General features: G+C 38.6%; 3 protein-coding genes across 3 annotated transcripts; all 3 read left to right on the top strand.

The window, feature by feature from the left end:
* The first annotated feature begins 219 nt into the window (after nt 1-219).
* LOC128612616 (procathepsin L) lies at nt 220-5,536 on the top strand. Its single transcript, XM_053632920.1, has 7 exons — nt 220-414; nt 2,713-2,855; nt 3,089-3,283; nt 3,501-3,692; nt 4,152-4,317; nt 4,483-4,588; nt 5,285-5,536. The coding sequence occupies exons 1-7, from the start codon at nt 318-320 to the stop codon at nt 5,463-5,465; spliced, it is 1,080 nt and encodes a 359-aa protein (XP_053488895.1). The 5' UTR covers nt 220-317; the 3' UTR covers nt 5,466-5,536.
* A 10,653-nt stretch (nt 5,537-16,189) lies between these two features.
* Nucleotides 16,190-20,223, top strand: LOC128612617 (procathepsin L-like). Its single transcript, XM_053632921.1, has 7 exons — nt 16,190-16,683; nt 18,364-18,506; nt 18,653-18,850; nt 19,104-19,295; nt 19,449-19,614; nt 19,767-19,872; nt 20,093-20,223. Exons 1-7 carry the CDS (start codon nt 16,584-16,586, stop codon nt 20,190-20,192), a joined length of 1,005 nt encoding a protein of 334 aa, XP_053488896.1. The 5' UTR covers nt 16,190-16,583; the 3' UTR covers nt 20,193-20,223.
* Nucleotides 20,224-23,148: 2,925 nt separating this feature from the next.
* LOC128612300 (procathepsin L) lies at nt 23,149-27,164 on the top strand. Its single transcript, XM_053632325.1, has 9 exons — nt 23,149-23,201; nt 23,403-23,530; nt 23,767-23,909; nt 24,784-24,981; nt 25,148-25,339; nt 25,568-25,733; nt 25,914-26,019; nt 26,313-26,414; nt 26,628-27,164. Exons 2-8 carry the CDS (start codon nt 23,431-23,433, stop codon nt 26,410-26,412), a joined length of 1,005 nt encoding a protein of 334 aa, XP_053488300.1. The 5' UTR covers nt 23,149-23,201; nt 23,403-23,430; the 3' UTR covers nt 26,413-26,414; nt 26,628-27,164.
* The last annotated feature ends 771 nt before the right edge of the window (nt 27,165-27,935 follow it).

Below are 27,935 nucleotides of genomic sequence, written 5' to 3'. Positions count from 1 at the left end.
TACACAGCCAACTATTGATTTAAAATACAGTATAACTTATATCTACCTGTAAACATTGTTTAATAATATTTTCTTGCTATAAATCATATTTTCTCATATACTACAGACCATATACATTTGAATTTCACATAGATTCCAACTCTAGTTAAAACAGACAATTAGTTTCATTTTTTTATTTCCTATTTCCTGTGACTATCTGAACAAAGTAAACACAGTGAACAAGTGCAACAGGATGTGAGTATAAGTAAGGAGGGGGAACACCTAGGTGTGACTTTTCATCACAAACAACAACCAAGTATCCTTGTAGTCTTTGCAGAATGAAGGTTTTGCTAGTTGTCACCGCTCTCATGGCTCTGGCCAATGTAGACAGTTTGCCTCTAGATATAGAGTTTCAGGAGTGGAAACAGAAGTTCGGTGAGAAATCTTTTTAAAGACACTTCTTAAATTGTTCCGAGGCTAAAGAACATTTTATAGCATATTTCTAGTTGGATAAATACATAGTAATAAACGCAGAGTACACATTTAAAAATGGTTATAGGAATGCAACAGTAGCTATAAAACCTTTGCTATAAAACATTCACTATGTTTGGGCTGGTGTTAGGCCACACTTTCTATGCACTATGACTTGTCACATCAGTATTAGTTGATTCCACAAGCCACAATAATTTTTTTTAATAATGTTGCCATAGGGATTTGGAGTAGCTTCACTGGTTGTAGCATAAAAGTAGCATTGTGCTATAGGTGGCAATACACTACATTATGAGATCTTGTTCCAAATACTGTATTGGTTATGTGTTGATATACAGTGCCCTCCACTAATATTGGCAATATGAGCAAAGAAGGCTGTGAAAAATTGTCTTTACTGTTTAACTTTTTGATCTTTTGTTCAAATAATTCACAAAAATACTCTGCTCTCATGGAAATCAAAGAATTGCAAACAAAGCACAGGTTTATCATAAAATATCTTTGTTAAATATAGGTGCGCAACAATTATTGGCAACCTTTTAGTGCTACCTCCCTGTGCCAAGATAACAGCCTGATGAGGTTGGAGAATACATGGCAAGGGATCTGAGACCATTCCTCCATGTAGAATCTCTCCAGATCCTTCAAATTTCGAGGTCCACGCTGATGGACTCACGTCTTCAGTTCACTTCACAGGTTTTCTATGGGTTTCAAGTCAGCAGACTGGGATGGCCATGGCAGGACCTTGATTTTGTCATCAGTAAACCATTTTATGTTAATTTTGATGTATGTTTTGGATCATTGTCCTGCTGGAAGATCCAACCACGGCCCATTTGAAGCTTTCTGGCACAGGCAGTCAGGTTTTCATTTAATATCTGTTGATATTTGATAGAGTCCATGATGCCATGTATCCTAACAAAATGTCCAGGTCCTCTGGCAGAAAAACAGTCCCAAAATATTAAAGAGCCACCACCATATTTAACCTTGAGCATGAGGTACTTTTCCATATGGCTACCTCTCTGTGTGTGTAAAAACCACCTCTGGTGTTTATTACCAAAAAGCTCTATTTTGGTTTCATCTGACCATAGAACCCGATCCCATTTGAAGTTCCAGTAGTGTCTGGCAAACTGAAGATGCTTGAGTTTGTTTCTGGATGAGAGTAGAGACTTTTTTTCTTGAAACCCTTCCAAACAACTTGTGGTGATGTAGGTGACTTCAGATTGTAGTTTTGGAGACCTTCTGACCCCAAGACGTGACTAACTTCTGCAGTTCTCCAGCTGTGATCCTTGGAGATTTTTTGGCTGCTCAAACCATCCTCTTCACAGTGTGTTGACACAATATAGACCCACATCCATGTCCAGGTTGATTCATAACATTTCCATTTATCTGGAACTTCTTAATTATTGCCCTGATGATGGAAATGGGCATTTTCAATGCTTGTGCTATTTTCTTATAGCCACTTCCCATTTTGTGAAGCTCAACAACCTTTTGTCACACATCACAGCTATATTCCTTGGTCTTACCCATTTTTATGAATGACTAAGGGAATTTGGCCCATATGTTACCTCATATTTATACCCCTGTGAAACAGGAAGTCATGGTTGAACAATTTCCTGTTCCTAGTCACCCAGATGTACTAAAAAATTTTAACTATCAATGGGAATATACTTACATATTATTTAAATATATAAATATATTTTTCTTATATGAATTCATAGGAGTGCCAATAATTGTGGCACACATATATTTAACAAAGATATTTTGTTTATAAACCTGTGTTGTATATTTGTGAATCTTTTGAACAAAATATCAAAAGATTAAACAATAATGACAATTTTTCACAGCCTTCTTTGGTCATATTTACCAAGGGTGCCAATATTAGTGGAAGGCACTGAAGGTAATATTACTTTTATACAGTATAAATCATTGTTCTCCAAACTGGTCTTCAGGACACCCTAGGCAGTCAACATTTTTTCATCCCTTATAATTTCCAATGCACCTAAACCAAACATACAGGGTTCCAGGTTTGCATTGTTTAGGCATGCTGGGATGGAGTGAAAATGTGAGTGGTCCTACGTATTGGTTATATAACAATACTAATCTATATAATGCTTATTTCGTAATAGAAGAACAAGACACATTTTTTTTTTCTTTTTACACTATAATTTGCTCTATAACTAGGGTGTTTTCAATTTCAGCATCTGCCAATAAAATTCATACACCTTTCTAATTCTAGTGTTTTTTTCTTAGGGAAGATCTATAAGTCTGTGGAAGAAGAATCTCAGCGTAAGAAAACTTGGCAGGAAAATCACAAGCTGGTCATGAATCACAACATTCTGGCTGATAAGGGCATTAAAAGCTACAGACTCGGCATGAACTACTTTGCAGACATGGTAATACAAAAATTAAAATTAACTTTAGCAAAAAAAAGAAGAAAATGTTATACACACACACACACACACACACACACACACTCACAGCCTTACAGTGTCTTTTCATTTTTATGCATGAATTGTATAGTATAGTTCTTTCTTTATACTGTACAATCAGTCCTTACAAGTGACAAAAAGACCGTGGAAGTATTTCTGCTGCAGTAATCTCCTTCCGCCATCTTTCTGTCTAACAGAGTAACCAGGAGTACAGACAGTCTGTGTTTAAGGGCTGCCTATCCTTCAACAGGACCTTGAACCACAGTGCAGCTACATTCCTCCGACAGGTGGGAGGACCTGCTCTGCCGAATACTGTGAACTGGACTCAAATGGGCTATGTGACTGAGGTTGAAGAACAGAAGCAATGTAACTCATGCTGGGCCTTCAGTGCGGTAAGGAGAAACAGGAGAATTAAAATTTTTGATTAGGCTGCAAGCAATTTTAAATCTGTAGCCTGCTATTTAGCTGTTTAATCCCAAGAGTAAATAATATGATTATGATCCTTGACCTCACCAATCTCCCTCCACCTTTAAACATTCTCTAAATTTATGCTGCCTTTAACAAGTCACTCATTTGTTCTCTATACTGCTTCCATCTATCCTCTTTCAGACAGGAGCGCTGGAGGGTCAGACATTCAAGAAGACTGGGAAACTGGTGTCACTCAGCAAGCAACAGCTGGTAGACTGCTCTAAAAAATTTGGGAACAATGGCTGCAAGGGTGGCTTGATGAACTGGGCTTTTGAATATGTGAAAGAAAATGGAGGACTGCACACAGAGGAGTCTTACCCCTATGAAGCCAAGGTGAATGGAAAACTGAAACAAAGCAATATGAACAGCTCCAAACTTTGCTTTGAAGTGCTCATGAAATTGTTCTGAATTTGCTTACTGCTATGCATGTAGAGGGCAAAAAACAAAAACAAACAAACATCACTCACACTTTATTTAAAGGCAGCATTCAGAGGGCTACATGACACCTACAAAAGTCATTTGTGACACCTAGTGTAATCCTACAAAAACAATTATAAAATTCAACTTCAGTAGATACCAGCTGGCATATTTGTTAAAGTTTATATTGTCTAAGGAATAGAACATGGGGGAATGCTGTTATAGGAAAACAATCAAAGATAGGGTGGTGGGATGTGGTTGCTGTAACCACCCTGAAGAACTATGAATTTCAGCCATGTTAATTTGTCATGGGCCTGCTCGTTTGATAAAAACTCGAACAGAAAAGTGAATTCTCCTCTCTCTTTCTCACTGCAGGATGGATCTTGCAGAGATAATCTAGGCACTGTTGGAGTGACATGCACTGGCCATGTGCAGATAAACAGTGAAGATGAGAATGCTTTGCAGGAAGCTGTGGCCACCATCGGACCCATTTCTGTTGCCATAGACGCAAACCACACATCCTTCCAGCTGTATGAATCAGGTGAGTCTCACACAACCACTGATTAACCAGCATAGTATGAATGCATGGTATAGGTACATACAGAACTTGTTGTTGTTGGTTGTTTTTTTTTTTTTACTCATTAGATTACAAAAAAAAAAAAAAATGTGTTGTATTGTGTAAAACGAATTGCTGCAATGGATTTAGGTCTCTATGATGAACCTGACTGTAGCTGCACTGACATGAATCATGGTGTCTTGGCTGTTGGTTACGGCACAGATGATGGAAAGGATTACTGGCTGATTAAGAACAGGTAAAAAAAACCAAAACACAATAATTCACATATAGAACTGCTTCAGTTTGTTAGATTTATAGTAAAATGACCTTTCTACATTACACTTAAATTACATTTATTCATTTAGCAGATGCTTTTTTCCAAAGCGACTTAAGAATGAGGAAATACAAGCAAAGCGATATTCTAGGATATTATCATGCCACTGACAAGTAGAGATAAGTAATTATATTTATTCAGTAAATATGCCATATGTGATAATACCCGAGCCATATCCCCCTGCAGTTCTTGACTGGTTTCCCACTGAAGCTAAGCAGGCTTGAACTTGGCCAGTACCTGGTTGGTAGACCTCCTGGGGAAAACTAAGGTTGCTGCTAGAAGTGGTATTAGTGAGGCCAGCAGGGGGCACTCACTCTGTGGTCTGTTTGGGAAATAATGCCCCAGTATAGTGACGGGGACACTATACTGTAAAAACAGCACCGTCTTTCAGATGAAACGTTAAACCGAGGTCCTGACTCTCTGTGGTCATTAAAATTCCCCCATTAGCCCTTATCTATCATGGCCCCCTAATAATCTCTATCCCTGAATTGGCTACATCACTCTCCTCTCCTCTCCACCAGTCGCTCATGGTGGAATGCAATGTGTAACTGTAACTAAGCATGTAAGAGATGAAATCTGCAAACTTTAAATGTTTTTTTTTTTTTTTTTTTTTTACAGCTGGGGTATTAACTGGGGTGACAAAGGCTATATCAAGATGTCCAGGAACAAGAATAACCAATGTGGTATTGCTACAGCAGCCAGCTATCCTCTGGTTATCAATAAAACTCAATGTGTTCAGTGTGATGCTTGCTCTTCCATCTTTGTACTGGGATGCATATTGTGGGGTATGTTTAACTGAGTAAGTGGAATGCATTGTGTAAATACAAAAATGGACGTGAATGGGGAAAATATTAAATGTGTCAAATTGGTTGTCTTGGTTGTTTTCTTGACCATTAATGGATCTTTGAGCTGTATAGACTGCTTTAGGAAAGCAGTTTTATTGTTGTAGAAAATTTTAAACATATCAGATAATTTCACTCAGCTTTTATAAGCATTTTGATCATTATCTATTTTTTACAGCTTGCTAATGTTATGGTACTGTGAGACCAGTCTTAAGACCACAAATCAATGTTCTTGGGCTTGTCATAAACAGTACTTTATAATGTTCCTGTTACAGTTAAAAAAAAAAAAAAAAAGTAAATTTCTTTCTCTACATCTCTCTAACACCCCCCACCCACTTCCAGCTGCTCCTTTATCACTCTCTCCCACTGATTAGACAACTCAATGCTAGGCGTGCATCGGTCATTTTCAACACAAAATCTCACACACACCCAAAAAACAAAACAGCTGACTGTATTTATTTGCACAACACGTTAACAACACAAACTTTTCAGGATCTGCGTTTAAACAAGACAGTAGAGAACAAAAGAACAGCATATGGAACAGAACAGAAAAGAAAGTGTGTGTAGAGAGAGAGAGAGAGCGTGTGTTTGTGTGTTAGTGTGTGTGTGTGTGTGTGTGTGTGTCCTGCCTTCGTCGACACTCTCATTTCTTCCCGCTCTTCAATCACTATCTTCCAGGTCTGAGCCGCTAAAAAAGTAATGGGTTGTTGCATATGAATTCAGACCAGGGCAGCGCATTGCGAGACTCGTGACCTTATTATACATGATACAAAACTAATTATTAAAACTACATATATTCATTAACATTTAACAGTAACGCCACCAAATGTAGCGAAGTAAAAGTATATTTCTGTGTTTAAAAATTTGATCTTGAGTAGGAGTATATGTATGGCCAGTTAAACCTACACTTAAAAGTAATTTTTAAAAAAAAAAAAAAAAGTTACTCAAGTAAATGTAAAGAAATAAATGTATTGTGTTACTACCCACCTCTGAGTATAGTGCCTATACGTTTCAAGTGACCATGTTTCAAAATACTTCATCTTCTTACGTTTAAACTAATATAGCACAAGTACCTGTAATGAACAGCTGTATTTGGTTTCTGAAAGTTGTACATGCCAAAAAAAAGTTCTAGTTTTGATTTTTTTTAATTTACCTGCTGTGTGCTTAAATAAAAGGAAATGGGTTTTCCATTGCAAATCTTTAAATGTGTTGTTGCATTACTTTAAAAAATCTGTTAAAATTAACTTCCTATGTATGTCCTGTGTGCTTATTCGTGCAATTATACAATTTCATATAATTCGAAGTTGATTAATCATAATGTTTACATTAGTGAGGGTCCTTGTCCACACATTTACACAACGTATAGGAAACACACATTTTCTGAGCTAATTGGAGTTTCATGAAAACCACATTTGGACACCTGAACAGGTTTGGGCCTTTTAGTTCCAGTGAAGGGAAATTGTAATGCTACAGCATATAAAGACATTCTATACAATTGCGTGCTAGCAGTTTTGTGGCAACAGTTTGGGGAAGAAACATATGGATGTCATATGTCAGATGTCCACATATAGTGTATTTTATATATTCCACAAGTCACATGTTCAAACGGAAGTTGCACAATATGGATACATGAAATACTGACATGACAACTCCACTGAGAATGAACTCATCTACCTAAACATGAGATTGGACATTTTGTGAATGTAGTATCTAGATGGCTGATTTTACAACAAGACATAATGAAACATAATTGATGTGTTTCACCTTTCATGGCATAAGCTTGATTTCAGTTACCAGATGAGCATAAACCTGTTCGACATTCACAATTGGGCGGCTGTGGTTCAGGGGGTAGAGCAGGTTGTCCACTAATTGGGATGGGCTTCAGGTTTCCCCGTGACCCTGAAAAGGATAAAGCGGTATAGAAGATGGATGGATGGATCGATGGATGGACATTTTGCATTCCATTCGTCTTGCGTTCTAAAAAACATTTGCATGTGAATGATGTAAATTGGGACAAAGGGCGTGTCTTATTATCCATGATATTGTTAAATCTCCGGCTCTCAGCCCCTCACTGAACAGAGCATATGCAGAGAGAGGTGTGAGTGCAGCGGGAAAGCAAGACCTCGCACTTGCAGGACAGTACTGGCGACATTTGGAAAGTCACTAAGGTTTGTCCAAAAAGTTGCTAGGTGCTTTTTTTTTCTCAAAAAAATCTCATATTTAGATAGAAATCAGAATCTCTGATATGTTTAAGAAATTAGAATCTCTGATATGTTTACCTGAATTTCTGAGTTTCTTAGTATTTGGTACATCTCCATTTTGCTTAAATGACAGTGTGCTCTCGAGCTGGCATGGACTCCATAGGTTTGTACAAAAACTTGTGATACATTTTAGATCAAATCCATTGAAGTGTCATCTGAGGCATGGACTCCACTAGGACCTCTGAAGTAGGCTGGGGTATCTGGCACCAAGAAGTAATTCGAAGTCGATTAATCATGATGTTTACATTAGTGAGGGTCCTTGTCCATACATTTACACAAAGTATAGGAAACAAACATTTTCTGAGCTAATTGGAGTTTCATGAAAAACACATTTCTTGTGTAAGTGATTGCACAAGAACGACTTCCAGCTTTATATCCAGCTTGATAAATGAGGCCCATTGCACCAAACATTCACTCAACCCTGTTACCTCAACACATTCACAACTATGAAATACACTACATATATTTCCTATACATTTCAAGTGACCATGTTTCAAAGGAAGTTTTTGTACACCTGACCATCAAATTCATATGTACTTTTTGAACATCTCATTCCAGATTTATTCCCCTTTTACTGTTATAATAACCTCCACTCTTCTGGGAAGGCTTTCCACTAGATTTTGGAGCATGTCTGTGGGGATTTGTGTTCATTCAGCTACAAGAGCTCAGGTACTAGATCTCAGGTGATAGAGCTCAGGTGAGATCAGGTACTAATGTCGAGTGAGGAGGCCTGGGGTGCAGTCGGTGTTTCATTAATCCCAAAGGTGGTCAGTGGGGTTGAGGTGAGGTCCCTGTGCAGATTTTTCACTCCAACTTTGGCAAACCATGTCTTTATGGAGCTCACTTTGTGCACAGGAGCATTGTCGTGCTGGAACAGGTCTGGGCCTCTTAGTTCCAGTGGAGGGAAATTGTAATGCTACAGCATACAAAGACATTCTATACAATTGCGTGCTAGCAGTTTTGTGGCAACAGTTTGGGGAAGAAACACATATGGATGTCATATGTCAAATGTCCACATATAGTGTATTTTGTATTTTGAATATACCACAAGTCACATGTTCATAAGGAAGTTGCACAGTCTGGATACATGAAATTCTGACATGACAACTCAACTTTGAATGAGCTCATTTACCTAAACATGGGATTGGACATTTTGTGAATGTAGTATCTAGATGGCTGATTTTACAACAAGACATAATGAAACATAATTGATGTGTTTCACCTTTCATGGCATAAGCTTGATTTCAGTTACCAGATGAGCATAAACCTGTTCGACATTCACAATTGGGCGGCTGTGGTTCAGGGGGTAGAGCAGGTTGTCCACTAATTGTAAGGTTGGCGGTTCGATTCTCGGCCCACATGACTCCACATGCCGAAGTGTCCTTGGGCAAGACAGTGAACCTCAAGTTTCTCCCAATGTCAAGTTAGCACCTTGCATGGCAACTCTGCTACCATTGGTGTGTGTGTGAATGGGTAAATGAGACACAGTGTAAAGCGCTTTGGATAAAAGCGCTATATAAGTGCGACATTTACCATTTTACAATCATACTATACTACATAGGACCATACTATATAGGACTTATATAGTGAATTGGTGTCCAAAATGATCAACGTCCTTCCTGGGGTTCACTGCCAGAAACATCCGTCTAACATCGTGTTCCCTCACAGTAAATAGAGTGGAGCAGAAACCAGGAGGGGATGGAGGCAGGCCTGGACTGATGCAAGAGCCGGATGAGGGTGGAGGCAAGGCTGGAGCAGATGAGTGCTGTTGTTGTGATGTTTCAAAGCGAGCAAAGAAGCAATTTAGCTCTTCTGCCAGCATCGCACTCAGGTCTCCTGTTGTCGCATCGTGGCCTCTGTAGTTTGTGATGTCTTGTATGCTCTGCCACACCTCCCGTTTATCTAACTTGTAACACTAACAAGTCACATGACACCAGGGAGGGACACTTGCTAACTGGGCCCAATTTGGACATTTTCACTTAGGGGTGTACTCACTTTTGTTGCCAGCAGTTTAGACATTAATGGCTCTGTGTTGAGTTATTTTGAGGGAACAGCAAATTTACACTGTTACACAAGCTGTACACTCACTACTTTACATTGTAGCAAAGTGTCATTTCTTCAGTGTTGTCACATGAAAAGATATAATCAAATATTTATAAAAATGTGAGGGGTGTACTCACTTGTGAGATACTGTATATATATATATATATATATATATATATATATATATATATATATATATATATATACACACACACACACACACACATATATATATATATATATCCTAATAAATATAAAATCTGTTTTTGATAGATAGATAGATAGATAGATAGATTTTTTTGCTTTTGTATTTTTTTATATTATTCTTCATAACTTATGATTTTTAAAAATAACGTTTATGACTTTTATAAAACTATATAACGGACAGGCATGGGCGTGACCACGCATTCTTTGGGGGGGTCGTGTCCCCCCCAATGTTGAGGAAATACCAATTTCCCCCCCCAATATACAGTACAAAATATTTTCTATATGTCCCCCTTTAATGAACCCTGCTAACGGATCTGTCTTTTCTTCATCTATTCTATTTATTTATGTCTATTCCTTTTTAATTTATTTATGTTTGTTAAGGAAAATAGGTGTGTGCCCCCCCTCCAATTGTACACTTGGTTGCGCCCATACTCAACGCAAGTTCGTTGATCTATTTTAGCAGCTCAGTCTGTAAGAAATGGAGACAGCAGCCAAGTGTAGAAAAGTGCAGCAGAACATTCGAGCTTTTTTTTCAGACAGTAAGTAACTAGATACCTAAATAGTAGGTAACCTTAGCTTAGTATAGAAGGCATCATACCATGGCTTGGTTTGTTCTTAAGAACGTCAATTAACTTTTGATATTTGCACACCCACGAAGTAGGCTAGGCTAACGTCAGTTCCAGTTTTTGACCATTAACGTTACATTCACTTGCATATCCTCCCGCCGAGTTCGTTGTGAACCCTCACGTTGTGACAGACTGTGATAAATGCGAGTGAAAGTGAGGAAAGTTGCACAGCATTTCGTTCCTTTACACTACATTTGGCCTAAGGAGAACTAAGTGATTTTACAAATATAAGGCTCAGCATAATGCTGAGATGTGCTAGCTTGGCAACGAGAGATATGGAACTAACGTCTGAGTTGCGGCCATATTGTAGTTATCCATTCAGAACTAGTTTTGGCAGTTTGTCTTTAGAACTAAGAAAATAAAACTCCAGTACCTTTTACATAGCTAACGTTTCAGGTTACCACTATATATTGTTGTACACTTATTACATAGCAAGCTAAACAGCGTGATGACATTGACATAATAAATGACACCAGTTACACAAACAGAATATTCAGTTTATCAAATTAAAATGATCATCTAAGTCATTCATTGCTCTTCTGGGAAATTAATGGTACCTGGTTACAATGCAGGCAGCACAGCATTGCTTGGAAGCATCCGTGGGGAAATTGTATTTACAGCATATATAGTGTTGAATTTAGTTTCATAGGTAGCCATCCTTTCTGAGTTTGTTTAAAAGTCGTGATTGCATGTTTAAATGTTAGCGTGTGTGGTTTAACTGCACACATCCTAGCTTGCTTCTACTTGCTATGGTGGGTTTCATGGTAGGTTATGGAGCAGATAATACATCTGCAAACACAGGAGGTCCACAGCACCCACATTTTCCCCATGCTGTTGGAGCTTCTATCACTCAGAAATGACGTGGATTCAAACGGTAACTGTGACACCCCCCCATGTCCATACCATGGTTACGCCCTTGCGGACAGGTACGGAACATGAATGATCAAAAATGTTTCTGAACACTATAACTACTTTGAACAATAGAACTAGGCTGTAATAACATGTACTGTTTTACATGTAAAACATTTTGCATTACGTTCGTCTTGTGTTCTACAAACATTCGCATGTGAATGATGTAAATTGGGAGGAAGGTCGCGTCTGGTTATCCATGACATTGTTAAATCTCTGGCTCTATGTCCAAAGTGTCCGTAGTGTATGAATGGGTGTTTGAATGTGTGTGCATGGAATGAGCCTCCCCTGGCGCACCCTGGGCAACGTTCAGTATCATACTGCTGATTGGCTAATCCTTCCACCACGATGGTTCCACTATGAAGTGGAACCTCGACACGAAAAGAAGATCATCTCTGGCTCTCAGCCCCTCACTGAACAGAGCATATGCAGAGAGAGGTGTGAGTGCAGTGGGAAAGCAAGACCTCGCACTTGCAGCACAGTACTGGAGATATTTGGAAAGTCGCTAGGGTTTGTCCAAAAAGTCGCTAGGCGCTTTTTTTAAAAAAAAAAAAAAAGAAAAGAAAAAAAAAAAGGCACTAACGTGGTCTGAAAAATTGCTAAGTTTGCAACACTGGTCTGCACTAACAGCTAGATAAAAGGCAGCTAAGCTCCACCTCTCCCCAGCAAAAAGTAAATACAGAGGGAGCATCGGGAATCGGTGAATTCTAAAAAAAAATTTGTGCCCCATTCCGATCTCTCCACGCCCCCCTGGTTGAGAACCACTGTATTATAGGAACTGGAAAATGTAATTTATATACAGAGCGGTCCAAAAGTCTGAGCACTAGTGAAAATTTAGCAAATGTGCATTATTTTCGAATTTAATACAACTACTCTCATTACAAATTATATTATTGACAACAACTTGATTGAAAAGTACAATCTGTGAAATGTTTACCTGAATTTCTGAGTTTCTTAGTATTTGGTATATCTCCATTTTGCTTAAATGACAGTGTGCTCTCGAGCTGGCATGGACTCCATAGGTTTGTACAAAAACTTATGATACATTTTAGATCAAATCCATTGAAGTGTCATCTGAGGCATGGACTCCACTAGGACCTCTGAAGTAGGCTGGGGTATCTGGCACCAAGAAGTAATTCGAAGTCGATTAATCATGATGTTTACATTAGTGAGGGTCCTTGTCCATACATTTACACAAAGTATAGGAAACAAACATTTTCTGAGCTAATTGGAGTTTCATGAAAAACACATTTCTTGTGTAAGTGATTGCACAAGAACGACTTCCAGCTTTATATCCAGCTTGATAAATGAGGCCCATTGCACCAAACATTCACTCAACCCTGTTACCTCAACACATTCACAACTATGAAATACACTACATATATTGCCTATACATTTCAAGTGACCATGTTTCAAAGGAAGTTTTTGGACACCTGACCATCAAATTCATATGTACTTTTTGAACATCTCATTCCAGATTTATTCCCCTTTTACTGTTATAATAACCTCCAATCTTCTGGGAAGGCTTTCCACTAGATTTTGGAGCATGTCTGTGGGGATTTGTGTTCATTCAGCTACAAGAGCATTAGTGAGATCAGGTACTAATGTCGAGTGAGGAGGCCTGGGGTGCAGTCGATGTTTCATTAATCCCAAAGGTGGTCAGTGGGGTTGAGGTGAGGTCTCTGTGCAGATTTTTCACTCCAACTTTGGCAAACCATGTCTTTATGGAGCTCACTTTGTGCACAGGAGCATTGTCGTGCTGGAACAGGTCTGGGCCTCTTAGTTCCAGTGGAGGGAAATTGTAATGCTACAGCATACAAAGACATTCTATACAATTGCGTGCTAGCAGTTTTGTGGCAACAGTTTGGGGAAGAAACACATATGGATGTCATATGTCAAATGTCCACATATAGTGTATTTTGAATATACCACAAGTCACATGTTCATAAGGAAGCTGCACAGTCTGGATACATGAAATTCTGACATGACAACTCAACTTTGAATGAGCTCTTTTACCGAAACATAAGATTGGACAAGTAGAAAGGATGATTATACATTAGTGGTGCCATGGATGAGTAGAATATATTATAGGAACTGGAAAATGTAATTTATATACAGTGTGGCCCAAAAGTCTGAGCACTAGTGAAAACTGATCAAATGTACATTATTTTCTAATTTAATACATCTACTTTATGATACATTTTAGATCAAATCCATTGAAGTGTCATCTGAGGCATGGACTCCTCTAGGACCTCTGAAGGTGTGCTGTGGTATCTGGCACCAAGATGTTAGCAGCAGATCCTTTAAGTCCTGTAAGTTGCGAGGTGGGGCCTCCTTGGATCAGACTTGTTTGTCCAGCACATCCCACAGATGCTCAATCAGATTGAGATCTCAGGAATTTGTAGGCCATTTGAACACCTTGATCTTTTTGTCATGTTCCTCAAACCATTCCTGAACAATTTTTGCAGTGTGGCAGGGAGCATTATCCTGCTGAATGAGGCCACTGCCATTAGGGAATACCGTTGACATGAAGGGGTGTACTTGGACAACAATTTTCAGGTCAGAGGTACGTGTCAAAGTAACATCCACATGAATGCCAGGACCCAAGGTTTCCCAGCATAACATTACCCAGAGTATGTTCACCACCAGTTCACCGGTTATCCCTCTGTGGTCCACTTTTGGTAGGTACTGACCAATGCATACCGGGAACAACCCACAAGACCTGCTATTGTGGCTCTGACCCAGTCATCTAACCATCACAATTTGGTCCATTCAAAGTCACTCAGATCCCTACACTTGCCCATTTTTTTGCCCAAGAATTGTTGCTCTACATAAAGCTGGCCTAGGCTATAAGAAGATTGCCAAGACCCTGACACTGAGCTGCAGCACCGTGGCCAAGACCATACAGCGGTTTAACAGGACAGGTTCCACTCAGAGCACGCCTCTCCATGGTCGACCAAAGAAGTTGAGTGCACATGCTCAGCGTCATATCCAGAGGTTGTCTTTGGGAAATAGAAGTATGAGTGCTGCCAGCATTGCTGCAGAGGTTGAAGGGGTGGGGGGTCAGCCTGTCAGTGTTCAGACCATATGCCACACACTGCATCAAATTGGTCTGCATGGCTGTCGTCCCAGAAGGAAGCTTCTTCTAAAGATGATGCACAAGAAAGCCCACAGTTTGCTGAAGACAAGCAGACTAAGGACATGGATTACTGGAACCATGTCCTGTGGTCTGATGAGACCAAGATAAACTTATTTGGTTCAGATGGTGTCAAGCGTGTGTGGCAGCAACCAGGTGAGGAGTACAAAGACAAGTGTGTCTTGCCTACAGTCAAGCATGGTGGTGGGAGTGTCACGGTCTGGGGCTGCATGAGTGCTGCCGGCACTGGGGAGCTACAGTTCATTGAGGGAACCATGAATGCCAACATGTACTGTGACATACTGAAGCAGAGCATGATCAGTATGCAGTATTCAAGCATGATAACGACCCCAAACACACCTCCAAGACAACCACTGCCTTGCTAAAGAAGCTGAGGGTGAAGGTGATGGACTGGCCAAGCATGTCTCCAGACCTAAACCCTATTGAGCATCTGTGGGGCATCCTCAAACGGAAGGTGGAGGAGCACAAGGTCTCTAACATCCACCAGCTCCGTGATGTCATCATGGAGGAGTGGAAGAGGACTCCAGTGGCAACCTATGAAGCTCTGATGAACTCCATGCCCAAGAGGGTTAAGGCAGTGTTGGAAAATAATGGTCACCACAAAAAATATTGACACTTTGGGCCCAATTGGGACATTTTCACTTAGGGGTGCACTCACTTTTGTTGCCAGCAGTTTAGACATTAATGTCTGTGTGTTGAGTTATTTTGAGGGGACAGCAAATTTACACTGTTACACAAGCTGTACACTCACTACTTTACATTGTAGCAAAGTGTCATTTCTTCAGTGTTGTCACATGAAAAGATATAATCAAATATTTACAAAAATGTGAGGGGTGTACTCACTTTTGTGAGATACTGTATATTAACCTACTTATAAATATTGACCTAAAAGTCAACATATTTTTTATTTTACTGTAAACGTCAATCTTTTTTTAAATTGCAGTAGTTAATATTTTCTAATATACCACAAATTTATTTATTTATTTTTCCATCCATCCATCCATCCATCCATCTTCTACCGCTAACTCCCTTTCAGGGTCACGGGGAACCTGGAGCCTATCCCAGGAAGCATCGGGCACAAGGGGGGAGGGTATACCCTGGACAGGGTGCCAGTCCATCGCAGGGCACAATCACATACACACTCACACACCCATTCATACACTACGGACACTTTAGACATGCCAATCAGCCTACAATGCATGTCTTTGGACCGGGGGAGGAAACCGGAGTACCTGCAAGAAACCCCCGCAGCACGGGGAGAACATGCAAACTCCGCTCACACATGGCCCCGGTGGGACTTTTATTTATTTTTATTTGACAAAAAATAAATAATTCTTGAGGTTATGTTATTGAGTATTTCCTCTGTAAAGTCATCTGTTGTCAGTCATCAGTCAAGTTCCCTTGACTGTGGAATTTCCTCAAATCAAACATGTTATATAACTTTCCAGTAAAAATTAGGTTTTTTTGGCTGTGTGTGACAAGCACGTGACCAGACATGTAATGCAGCAGTATATAAACTCAGCAACAATGTGGTAGCTCTACATACAAAGACACACACAAAGACAGGTATGTACCAAACACACACACACACACACACACACACACATATATTTGTAAATTATCCTCAACTAGCTTAAAGCCCTTAGTTTTATCTAGATAAAATGAATCTTGTTAATACAGGAAGTTGGTTTCACTTTTATATTTCCTATTTGTGACTATCGGAACAAAGTGAAACCTGTGAATGAGTGGCAAAGGATGTGAGTAATAGTGAGGAGGAGTAATATTCAGGAGAACAGAAAAAGCAAATGGTATTTAGTTCGCACTGTCTTTATACCTCAAACACAGACAAACTATATTCTCAGTCTTTGCAGAATGAGGGTTTTGCTTGTTGTTAGCGCTCTCATGGCTCTAACCAATGCTGCCAGCATCTCCCTGGAACACCTGGAGTTTCATGCCTGGAAGCTGAAGTTTGGTAAGAAATCTTCTTAAACTGTGGCCTGAGGGCATTTCATAAAATATTTCTAGTTGGATTAACAAACGGTAGCATACACAGAGTACACCTTTAAAAAAAATCATAAAATTAATTTGAAAAAATGAAGGATGATTCTGAATTTAAATTGAATGAGATCAACTTCTTTCAAATACATTTAACATATTTATGTATTTTAATAATAAATCAAAATAAAATCAAGCCATTTTCTGATAAGTTCAAGAAATTATACAAATCGTTATAGTTATCTGAATTATTGAATTGCAGCAGTAGCTATTAAATATTTTCAGTAAATCATTTACTGTGTGCTTGTGAAGAACAATTACATACTTTCACTGACCCTCATTTTAGTATTCAGTCTAAATAAGCTAATGGAGTTGGGCTTGTGTTAGTACTGTCAGTGTTGTTGGTTTTCCAGGGTAAATGCATGTTCCAGTTGGTCTATAAACTCCTTAAACTCTCAATTTATTCATCAGTTATTAATGTTAAAGTATATTATTCAAAAAAACACATAAGAAAAAACTACATAAGAAAGTATATAGTGTAAATAATGTACATTTGATTTGGAACTTGCATCAGTTCCTGGGAGTTTAAAGGGATTAAAGGTCTTTATGGATTGTGACACACATCATTTTGGTATTAATCGATGCCACAAGTCTGATTTTGTGTGTGTGTGTGTGTGTGTGTGTGTGTGTGTGTGTGTGTGTGTGTGTGTGTTTGTGTGTGTATTTACAATTTGTTTGAAAAAGTTCCACATGATACACTTTATTTAATGTATACTACTCAAATAAAAGGGGGTTAAATTGAATTAATTATTTCTTTTAATAATGTTGCCACAGTGTTTTAGAGTAGATTTACCGACTGTATTGTGAATTAGTAAATCAGAAAATAGATGTTGGCAGTGCTACACATTATGAAGTCTTGTTAATTAATATATTAATGAATAAACATTTTGCAGAGAAATGAGTACAGTATGGGGGCATTGTGGCTTAGTGGTTAGCATGTCCGCCTCATATCTCCAGGGTTGGGGGTTCGATAGTGTGTGGAGTTTGCATGTTCTCCCTGTGCTGCGGGGGTATCCTCCAGGTACTCCGGTTTCTTCCCCAGTCCAAAGACAGGTAGGCTGATTGGCATGTCCAAAGTGTCCATACACATTCGCACACCCATGTCCATAGTGTATGACTAGGTGTGAGAATGTGTATGTGAGTGTGCCCTGTGATGGATTGGCACCCCATCCAGGATGTACCCCACCTTGTGCCTGATGCTCCCTGGGATAGGCTCCAGGTTCTCTGCGACCCTGTAGAATAAGCTGTATGGAAAATGGATGGATGAGTATAATACTATATCTACATTCCACATAATATGTTCATATAGGTAATATTACCTTTATACAGTATTGATGATTATTCTTCAAATTGGCCTTCAGACTCCTCGGGCAGTCGACATTATCTCTTATCTCCCAACACACCTACACCAGACATACAGAGTTCATGGTTGCTTTGTTTAGGCATGTTGGGAGAAAGCACAAATGTGGGTGGTCCTGAATACCAGTTTTCTACAGTACATAATGCATTATAATGAAATTTTGCAGCATGTTTTTAATTTCAGCATCTGCCAATCAAATGTATGCACCTTTTTAAATAGTGTGTGTTTTTCTCCTAGGTAAGATCTATAAGTCTGTGGAAGAGGAGTCTCAGCATATGAATACATGGCTGGAAAATCGCAAAGTGGTCCTGGTACACAACATGTTGGCTGACCTGGGCATTAAGAGCTTCAGACTTGGCATGAACTATTTTGCAGATATGGTAATTTAAAAAAGGCTAACTCTTTGGTATATCTTCTGTATAAGCCTTGCTTATCCTGATGCCTAACCATAGTCTATGGATAGCCAAGTATGTGTCCTTACAGGTGAAATGTAGTAATCTCCTCCCACCATTTCTCTGTCTAACAGAGTAACCAAGAGTTCAGAGAGTCTGTGTTTAAGGGCTGCCTGGGATCCTTCAACAGCACTAAGAGAGACAGTGCAGTTACATTCCTCCGACAGGCAGGAGGAGCTGTTCTGCCAGATACTGTGGACTGGAGGGACAAGGGCTATGTGACTGAGGTTAAGGACCAGAAGGATTGTGGCTCTTGCTGGGCCTTCAGTGCGGTAAGGTTGAACAACAGAGTTTGAACTGATGATTATGTTTCAAGAAATTTTAATTCAGCACAAGACAGTTTCTGGTTCTAATATACGTGCCCTTCCTCTGCCCACTGCCATTTAGCCTTTAATCCCAAGAGTAAATAATTCAATGATGCTCCTCAACCCTACCTTCATCCCCATTTGTCATCTCCTAAATGTATGGTGTCTTTTACAAGACAATCATTTGTTCTCTATTCTGCTTCCATCTATCCTCTCTCAGACAGGGACACTGGAGGGTCAGACATTTAGGAAAACTGCTAAACTGGTGTCACTCAGTGAGCAGCAGCTGGTAGACTGCTCTTGGGTAGTTGGTAACACGGGCTGTGAAGGAGGCTGGATGGACACGGCCTTTGAATATGTGAAAGAAAATGGAGGACTGGACACAGAGTACTCTTACCCCTATGAGGCCGAGGTGAGAGGAAAACTGAAACAAAGTAATATGAACAGCTTAAATTTTTTTTGGCCCCGCCCATTAGACAAAAACTGGAACAGAAATTTTGGATCCTTTTGACCCTTGTTAGGTCTATTTAAAAAAGTGAAATGTCCCCTCTCTTTCTCACTGCAGGATAGGTTTTGCAGATATAATCCAGCCACTGTTGGAGCAACCTGCACTGGCTATGTGGACATATGGTATGAAGATGAGAATGCTTTGCAGGAAGCTGTGGCCACCATCGGACCCATTTCTGTCGCCATAGATGCAGGCCACATATCCTTCCAGCTCTATGAATCAGGTGAGTCTCACACAATCACTGATAAACCAATGCTGTATGAATGCATGGTATAACTACAGTATATTGATGAAATTGAGGCAGTTCTTTGAGTTTTCTGAGACATTAGGGTTTCCTTTACTCAATTGATTCACTAATTACAATAATGGATTTAGGTGTCTATGATGAACCTGACTGTAGCAGCACTGACCTTGATCATGGGGTCCTAGCTGTTGGTTATGGCACAGATTATGGACAGGATTTCTGGCTGGTCAAGAACAGGTAAAGAAAAACAAAACACAACAAACAATATGTTAAAAAGCAGTTTCAATTTTCGAGGTTTCTAGAAAATAATATTTCTAGAATATTATCAAACTAATGATAATTATACATGAGTGATTATATTTCTTATGTGAAGCATGTAAAGGATGTAAACTGTAAATTGTGCATTGTGCATAAATTGTAAATAAATGCGACACTAACTTTAAATTATATTTCACAGCTGGGGTCTTAATTGGGGTCATAACGGCTATATCAAGATGTCAAGGAACAAGGACAACCAGTGTGGCATTGCCACAAAAGCCAGCTATCCTCTGGTTTAAAGTTGTGAACAATAAAGGATAATAATTATGAGACAGGTATCAGAGACACTTAATTTCACCTGCCATTAACTTCTTGTTAAAGACGTCTTACTTTTTATGAGAAATTCTATTAAAGACTTCTAGGTAGTATCTTCCATCTGAAAAAAATCTCACATTAAATAAAATAACTCAAGCCACACTGACCGAATTACATTTTCAAATAATGAATGTAAATCTAAATCTAATTAATTCTACAGGCAGGAGAAAACCAATATCTTCGTGACTAACTAAAGAGGATGCTGCAGTCTGCAGAATGACTTCATGACTTGATCATCAACAGGAATTTTTTCCGGGAATCACAACCTCGCATTTCTATACAAATACAGTACCAAGTGTCAATACCTCAAACTAATCTGTAATTTCTATGGGATGGTGGAAAATATGGCATAAAAATGTAAAAAAAAAAATAAATAAATGTGAATTTAATTAAAACTATTTTATAATGTATAATAGTGTGGTCGTGATGTTTGTTAGTAATAAATGAAAATGAGCGAACCACTGCAACGGAATAGATGCTCATAAAACATACAGTGGCACTGGCATAAATTTTTTAGCATAAAATTCGGTCACTTTCAATTTTAAATAGGATTTCAATGGAGAGTGATGAGCCTGTAATCTGTGATGTTAAAATTTTTCATATTTGATGTACTTCTGCAGATCGATAATAGCAAACTGTCTGGTATTGCCATTATAAATAGTATAAATAAAGGAAACAGAAGAGCCTAGGAGAGCACTGAGTGAGGATAATCACTTTAATGTATACTTACATGTAAAAATAAATCTGCTGCTTAGCTATTTTATCTGTAAGGATAAAATAAAAACTACAGGTTTGGGAACCTCTGGCCAAATTACATATTTTTTATTTTTATTTTTGAAGTAGAATTTTTTGAAATGAAAAAGAAGTAAACACAACCACAGCAGCAACCTACTAAAAAAGGTTATAGCACAGTTACTTTATATTTGATGAACTTCAACAATAGAATATATGCTGTATACATATATACTTATACTATATTATCCTATTCTTATACTATTTAACATGCTTACAAAGTAAAGAAAGGCTACAAAAAAAATCAAAGCTTTTCCAGCTTACAATTTAAACTGTCGAAAATTTCATAAGAAATGGCAGGCAAGGTCAAGTCAAGTCAAGTCAAGTCAAGTCAAGTCGGTTTTTGTTGTCATTCCTCTATATACTGTAGCTTGTATAGATTGTTATGAAATGACGTTTCTTCAGGACCATTTTGCAACACGGGACAATATGCAACACTTCATAAGGTGCAAATACACGTCAGTGTGAGACGAGTGCAAAACAATAAATACACTCAGAACTAAGGAATTTTCAGAGATAGATCAGAAACCTATGGCTTGACCCTAAGCATGACCAGCATATATAGGTCCTTACAGTATCTCAGTGAAAGGGGCACAAGCCCTGAATTATTGAAGACACAAAATCTTCCTCACAAATGGGTTATGCTTAGGGGCAGTTCCCCACTGGAGAGAGATGATCATCATGGATGCCTCCCTCACCACCTGGGGAGCAGTGTGGTGCAACAGAGGTACAGGGGGCATGTGGGACCACAAGAACGAAGGCAGTCTGGCTTGTTCTTCTAACCAGTCCTGAGACACTGTCATATCCTGATCCACTCAGACCAGGTTGGCATGAGGTCTTGACATGCTCTTGATTTCACATGGAAACTCCTCAATTGGGCTCACGCATGGCTAGCTTTATTGCAGGTGAATCACCTGACTGTTTGGAAGAGCGACACATGCACCAGAGGTGGTGCAGCAGATCTGGAAAAGGTTTGGTCAGGCATAGGTGGACCTCTATGCCATGGCCAAGTTGTCATACTGTCAAGCGTGAGTCAATGGCCCTCTGGGTCAGGACTAGCCCACAAGTAGGTAGCCCTAAATTGGCCAGCAAAGTCATGGTTCCCACTGTGATTCTCGCTATTGATGGGAATGTCCTTTCGACTTTATCATTACTGTCACAGATGAATGGAGAGGTGTGGCATCCCAGGCCAGACTATCCGAGCTTGTGGGTTTGGCCCTTAGAAGAACGACAATTTGATGGTCGCAATGTAGCAATCCAAGAAACAATCTTTGTACACGGCCTTTATACGCTGGGAACCCTAACCATAGGAACTATTCTGGAAGTTGTTTGCGCTCTTCTTACTGGACCTGATGCACTGCCAAGTGCCTAAAGTGTTAACCTTTTTACTGGAACTACTAGATCCCCCTTATGGTGAGAATGCAACAGTCATCTCTGAACAGCTTTCCAAGGTACCATGAGTCGGTTTCAAATGACCTTGTGGTAAAGTGTATCCAGATGTTAAACACTGCCCCTGGTGGTTAAGGGGGTGAAGTGGTTATGAATGTATCTAGTGGTTATGGTTATGAATGAATCTAGTTATGAATGTATCTAGTATGAAACCAGGTTAACCAATAGTGATCCCTGTCATTCATTACCACCATCAACCTAGTAAGCACTCAAGGAATAGGTTCAAGGAATAGAACCCCTGACCATTATCCAGGGTTCACAGAACCACAGTTACATTCATAAATAGCCTTACCAAGCTACCAAAATTATATGGATCTGTACATAAGGAAATGTGTATATATCTCTGCATCTGTAAATTTTGCTTTTGTATGCATTTTCCAATACGGTAGGTTTAAACCATGGTTCTGGATTAACTCTGTCCGACATATTTGTCTTTTATTTCCCTGCTCTTCACCTGGTTCATCTATACCTGATGAGGAAATAAAGATCTCTAATGGTCATGTCCACCTGACTGTGGAGTCATCTCATTTTATAACGATGCAATTTCTGCAATAAACGTGTGTAAGTTTAACTAGGTCTGTATGTCTTGTGTTTTGTGTGTGACAAGCACCTGATCAGAGCCATGACACAGTGGCATATAAGTCAGGAAACCCATGACAGCTCACCATCCATAGAGAGTTCAACAGAATCAGGTATGTACCACATACACCTACTGTAGATACACATTTTGTGGGCTTGCTTTGCACAGATTAACTATATTTAAGTTTTAAACCTCCAGCTATTCTGGTTAATCAGACAGTTGTATTTCACAACAATTGAGACAAAAAGGATGCAAGTGTGAGGAGTGAAAATAGAAAGTGATTCTTTTATTCTGTTCTCTTCCTTCCAATAAGAACAAAAAAACATCTAATTATTTGCAGAATGAGGGTTTTGATTGTCATCACTGCTCTTGTGGCTCTGGCCAGTGCAGCCAGCATCTCTCTGGAAGACCTGGAGTTTCATTCCTGGAAACTGAAGTTTGGTGAGAAATATTCTTATGCATAATCAAACTGTCAAACACTTTTAAAAAAGGATAATAAGAACAAGCATTAGTAGTACCCACATCTACACATAGCTCCAACAATATATATATATATATATATATATATATATATATATATATATATATATATATATATATATATAAACAATTAAGAAGAAAATGCACTATCTTCATTTGTCAAGTTCCGTTACCTTTTGGGTTTTTTCCCCTCCTAGGCAAGATCTACAAGTCTGTGGAGGAGGAGTCTCAGCGTAAGAATACATGGCTGGAAAATCGCAAACTGGTCCTGGTACACAACATGCTGGCTGACCAGGGCATTAAGAGCTACAGACTTGGCATGACCTACTTTGCAGACATGGTGAGAAGAAAAATATGCACAGTGAGGTCCAAAAGTCTGAGACCAGTAGGGAAAATGCTTCTGTTTGGCATTCATTTTTCAATTTAACACAAAGTTTTTTATTACAAATGATCTCATAAGCAAAAATTTGTGAAAAGTAGAATCTTAGAAATATTTACATGCATTTCAGAATTTCTTAGCATTTGGTATGTCCCCTTCTTTCTTTTACAGTGTGCACTCAATCTGATGATCCATGTTAGATCAAATATATTGCCGTCTTGCTTGAACATGTGCTTCGGTGAAAGGGACAAGGCTCACAGGGAATCTAAATGATTTTTTTGTACAAAGTTAGCATGGTCAATATCACAAACTTGCTTAAATGTAAATAGTGACCTAGAAATTGTGCAAATATCTTGAATAATGAATAATCAACATGTTCCACATCTCCGTTTTTTTATTTTAGAATTTTAAAAATTCTAAAACTTTCTGCTTATGTTTACTTCCAGTGTTAATTAGAAAAAAATTAGAATTTCAATATACTGTATATAAAATACACTTCTCATGATTATCACAGTATCGTATTATTGTAAGTCATAACTTTAAATTTAACAAATAATAGTAGATAATAATAAATCCTTACACCACCTACAAACATGCTGTGGGTAGACAGGCTACTCTAAATTGTCCCTAGATGTGAATGTATATTTGTGAATGGTAAATTGATATGGACTGGCACCCAGGGAACGCCCAGTGTTCTCATGAGAGGGTCTACATCAGGGACGAAGCAGTTACTGAAGATGAATGAATGGTTGATTGAAAACATATCAATTAGTATGGGCATCATACTTTACTATTTTCATTGCTTCTAATTTTACTGAATCTCTGTCTCTAACAGGATAACCAGGAGTACAGACAGTCTGTGTTTAAGGGCTGCCTGGGATCCTTCAACAGGACCAAAGGACACAGTGCATCTACATTCCTCCGACAGGCAGGTGGAGCTGTTCTGCCAGATACTGTGGACTGGAGGGAAAAGGGCTATGTGACTGAGGTTAAGGACCAGAAGAATTGTGGCTCTTGCTGGGCCTTCAGTGCGGTAAGGGCAGGCTTGACATATGGTTACTGCAGCATTGCCTTTCCTTCACTGTCAATCAGTGATAGATTTAATAATTGGCCACTTTTACTTTTGGTATGAGTAGATTGCCTGTTTTCTTCTTTTGCCCTGTTCTCCTTTTATTTCTCCATCATCTCTCCTCTCTTAGACAGGGTCACTGGAAGGGCAGACATTTAGGAAGACAGGGAAGCTGGTGTCACTGAGTGAACAGCAGTTAGTGGACTGCTCCGGGAAATATGGAAACATGGGATGCGGAGGTGGCTTGATGGATCTTGCCTTTGAATACATTGAGGACAATAAGGGAATTGACACAGAGGAGTCCTACCCTTATGAAGCTACTGTGAGTGGAACATGAAAACAGATGAATTCATTCAGATGAACACATGGGGACAACTCATTTTGATTGGCATGTCAGTTTTTTGTGAAATTGCTTAAAGCCTCTACTTGCTTTTTGTGGGATGAAAGTTGCTTTATTGAGTCATTATTTATTTATCCAGCAAGCTTACAGTTCTACAATATTCAGTAATATACAATATGAAGAAAGTGCCCCTTTTCTCACTCTCGACAGGATGGGGACTGCAGGTTTAAACCAGCTACTGTGGGAGCCACCTGCACTGGCTATGTGGATATAAACAGTGAAGATGAGAACGCTCTACAGGAAGCCGTGGCAAACATCGGACCCATTTCTGTTGCCATCGACGCAGGCCATACATCCTTCCAGCTCTATGAATCTGGTGAGTCCTGCATGAAAATTATAAACCAATCCTGTGTTACTAATCGGTTCTTCCTAACGCTTCTAGAACAATCTGAATGCTATTGCTTAGTGCTTTACATTTATTTGCTATAATCTTTGGTCCAATTGATTTACTGATTAAAATGAATAATTGATTGCATAATGTTGGAATTGGTTAAAGGAATCTACAATGAGCCTGAGTGTAGCAGTGAAGACTTGGATCATGGTGTCCTGGCTGTTGGTTATGGCACAGATAATCAACAAGACTACTGGCTGGTCAAGAACAGGTAAAAAAAAATCAGCACAAAAATCAACATACTTTAGATATTCAAAGTGAACTATTACCCCCCCCACCCCCCCCCCCCCTACCTAAAATGAGTTTGACACTCATGATCTACAGGCTCAGAGGAAATATTGGAAATAACTTTACACAATACCAATTCCTATTTATAACAACTCCATTAGTTAAGATACAGTCAAGCAAGTTAAAGTCAATGAACCACATTAACCACTAAATTACTCACTGACTTTAAAAAAACAACAACAAAAAAACACAACCTCACTTTTCTTTTTTTTACAGCTGGGGTCTCGACTGGGGTGATAAAGGCTATATCAAGATGACCAGGAACAAGAATAACCAATGTGGTATTGCCACAGCAGCCAGCTATCCTCTAGTTTAAGGGTGTGTACAATAATATGCACAATAAAAAAAAATGTGACACTGATTAAAGGCTTTTTTTATTTTGAGTAATGTTAACTGGCATTAATAGGTTTCAAATATAAATAATATAAATTTACTCAATGGCTATATCTAGAACTTTAACAAATTGGACTGACTGCAATGAATGCAAAAAATCTTACTTATTGATGTTTTTTTTTTTTTTTTTTTTTACAGGTGGATGAAAAACAAGTCAACTCAATCAGCAGTATCTACATGACTTGGTTATATAACACACTGCACAATGGAATCTGTGTAAAAATGTAGTAATTTTTTAAAATATAAAATTGATCTAGAAAACTGAGTACTGTAATATGTTGCCGAACCTTGTTTTCTACTTTTCTATTCCGTGGGCAGAAAGCATGGTTCGAAGACAAAAATGAGCATGAATGGAATAAATAAATAAATAAAATAATGGGGGAAAAAAAATGAAAACCCTGGACATTCTTTCAATAATATTGAGTTATAATGCACTTTTTTAATCACAGGGAACATATTAATAAATGGATTAAGGAGACGATGGGTTATGTCATTTTAGATGCACACTAGTTGACCTTGTTTAGTACTTATTTAATTATTAAGGCTTCCAGCCTCAATGCTAGTGAAAAAACGAATAAAAACTAATCAGATAACACTACTATCTTTCTGCACTTAAAATGAATGGTGTTAATATGTATGCAAAAAGATTATATAATATATTCTGACATTACTGGTTCTGGGACTGTGTTAATGTGTACTGAGTTTGGTGTTTTTAATTCAGCTCTACTTGTGTGATCCTTTTGCTTTTTCTTCGTCGTTTCTAAGTGAACATTTGATAAAATTGTCTTTTGTTTTCTTTTAATAGTTACAGTGTAGAAATACATTGGGCCATTATTCACAGAACGCATGTGTTGAAACAGTTGCTCTCCGTAATGTAAATGCGATGTTGCCAAAGAAAGAAAGAAAGAAAGAAACAAACAAAAAAAGCATTATTGAATGAGCTATGTTTTGATGCTTTAGCTAATCTCATTTGATTTTTGTAGACATGCAGTCAGTTCAACATACAGAAGCCTCCTAATATGTAATCAGGATATGCATAACTATACCGATATCTGGTACAGAATCATTTAAATGTATGCAGAACTTCATGTTTAAAAATAGTGCTTAATGTTAGTCATTGCAGCAAGTGATGAAAGATGCACACATCACATGTACATGAGAAACAAATGCGCTTTAAAAAACACTAGAGGAGTTAGCAAACATCAGCTATGATTAATAAATGGTTACAGAAAACATTGATTATGTAATGAAAATGGCAAGCCTAAAGGGACAAAAGTGTCAAGTACAGACATGACCAAAGGCAGAATATGGACAAAGTGGGCATGTATATAAAAAATATGGTTTTATAGCCTTTTCCAGCCTGATCAACACCTCTTTTTCTGAGGTCCTCAGAAACCTCCTTTGTTCGTGCTATCATACACTTCCACGAATGTGAGTTGTAAAAAT

Source organism: Ictalurus furcatus, chromosome 9 (genome assembly GCF_023375685.1).
Source record: "Ictalurus furcatus strain D&B chromosome 9, Billie_1.0, whole genome shotgun sequence".
NCBI lineage: Eukaryota > Metazoa > Chordata > Actinopteri > Siluriformes > Ictaluridae > Ictalurus > Ictalurus furcatus.
Note: the sequence above shows the minus strand (reverse complement) of the source record. Positions and strands in the feature narration are given on the sequence as shown.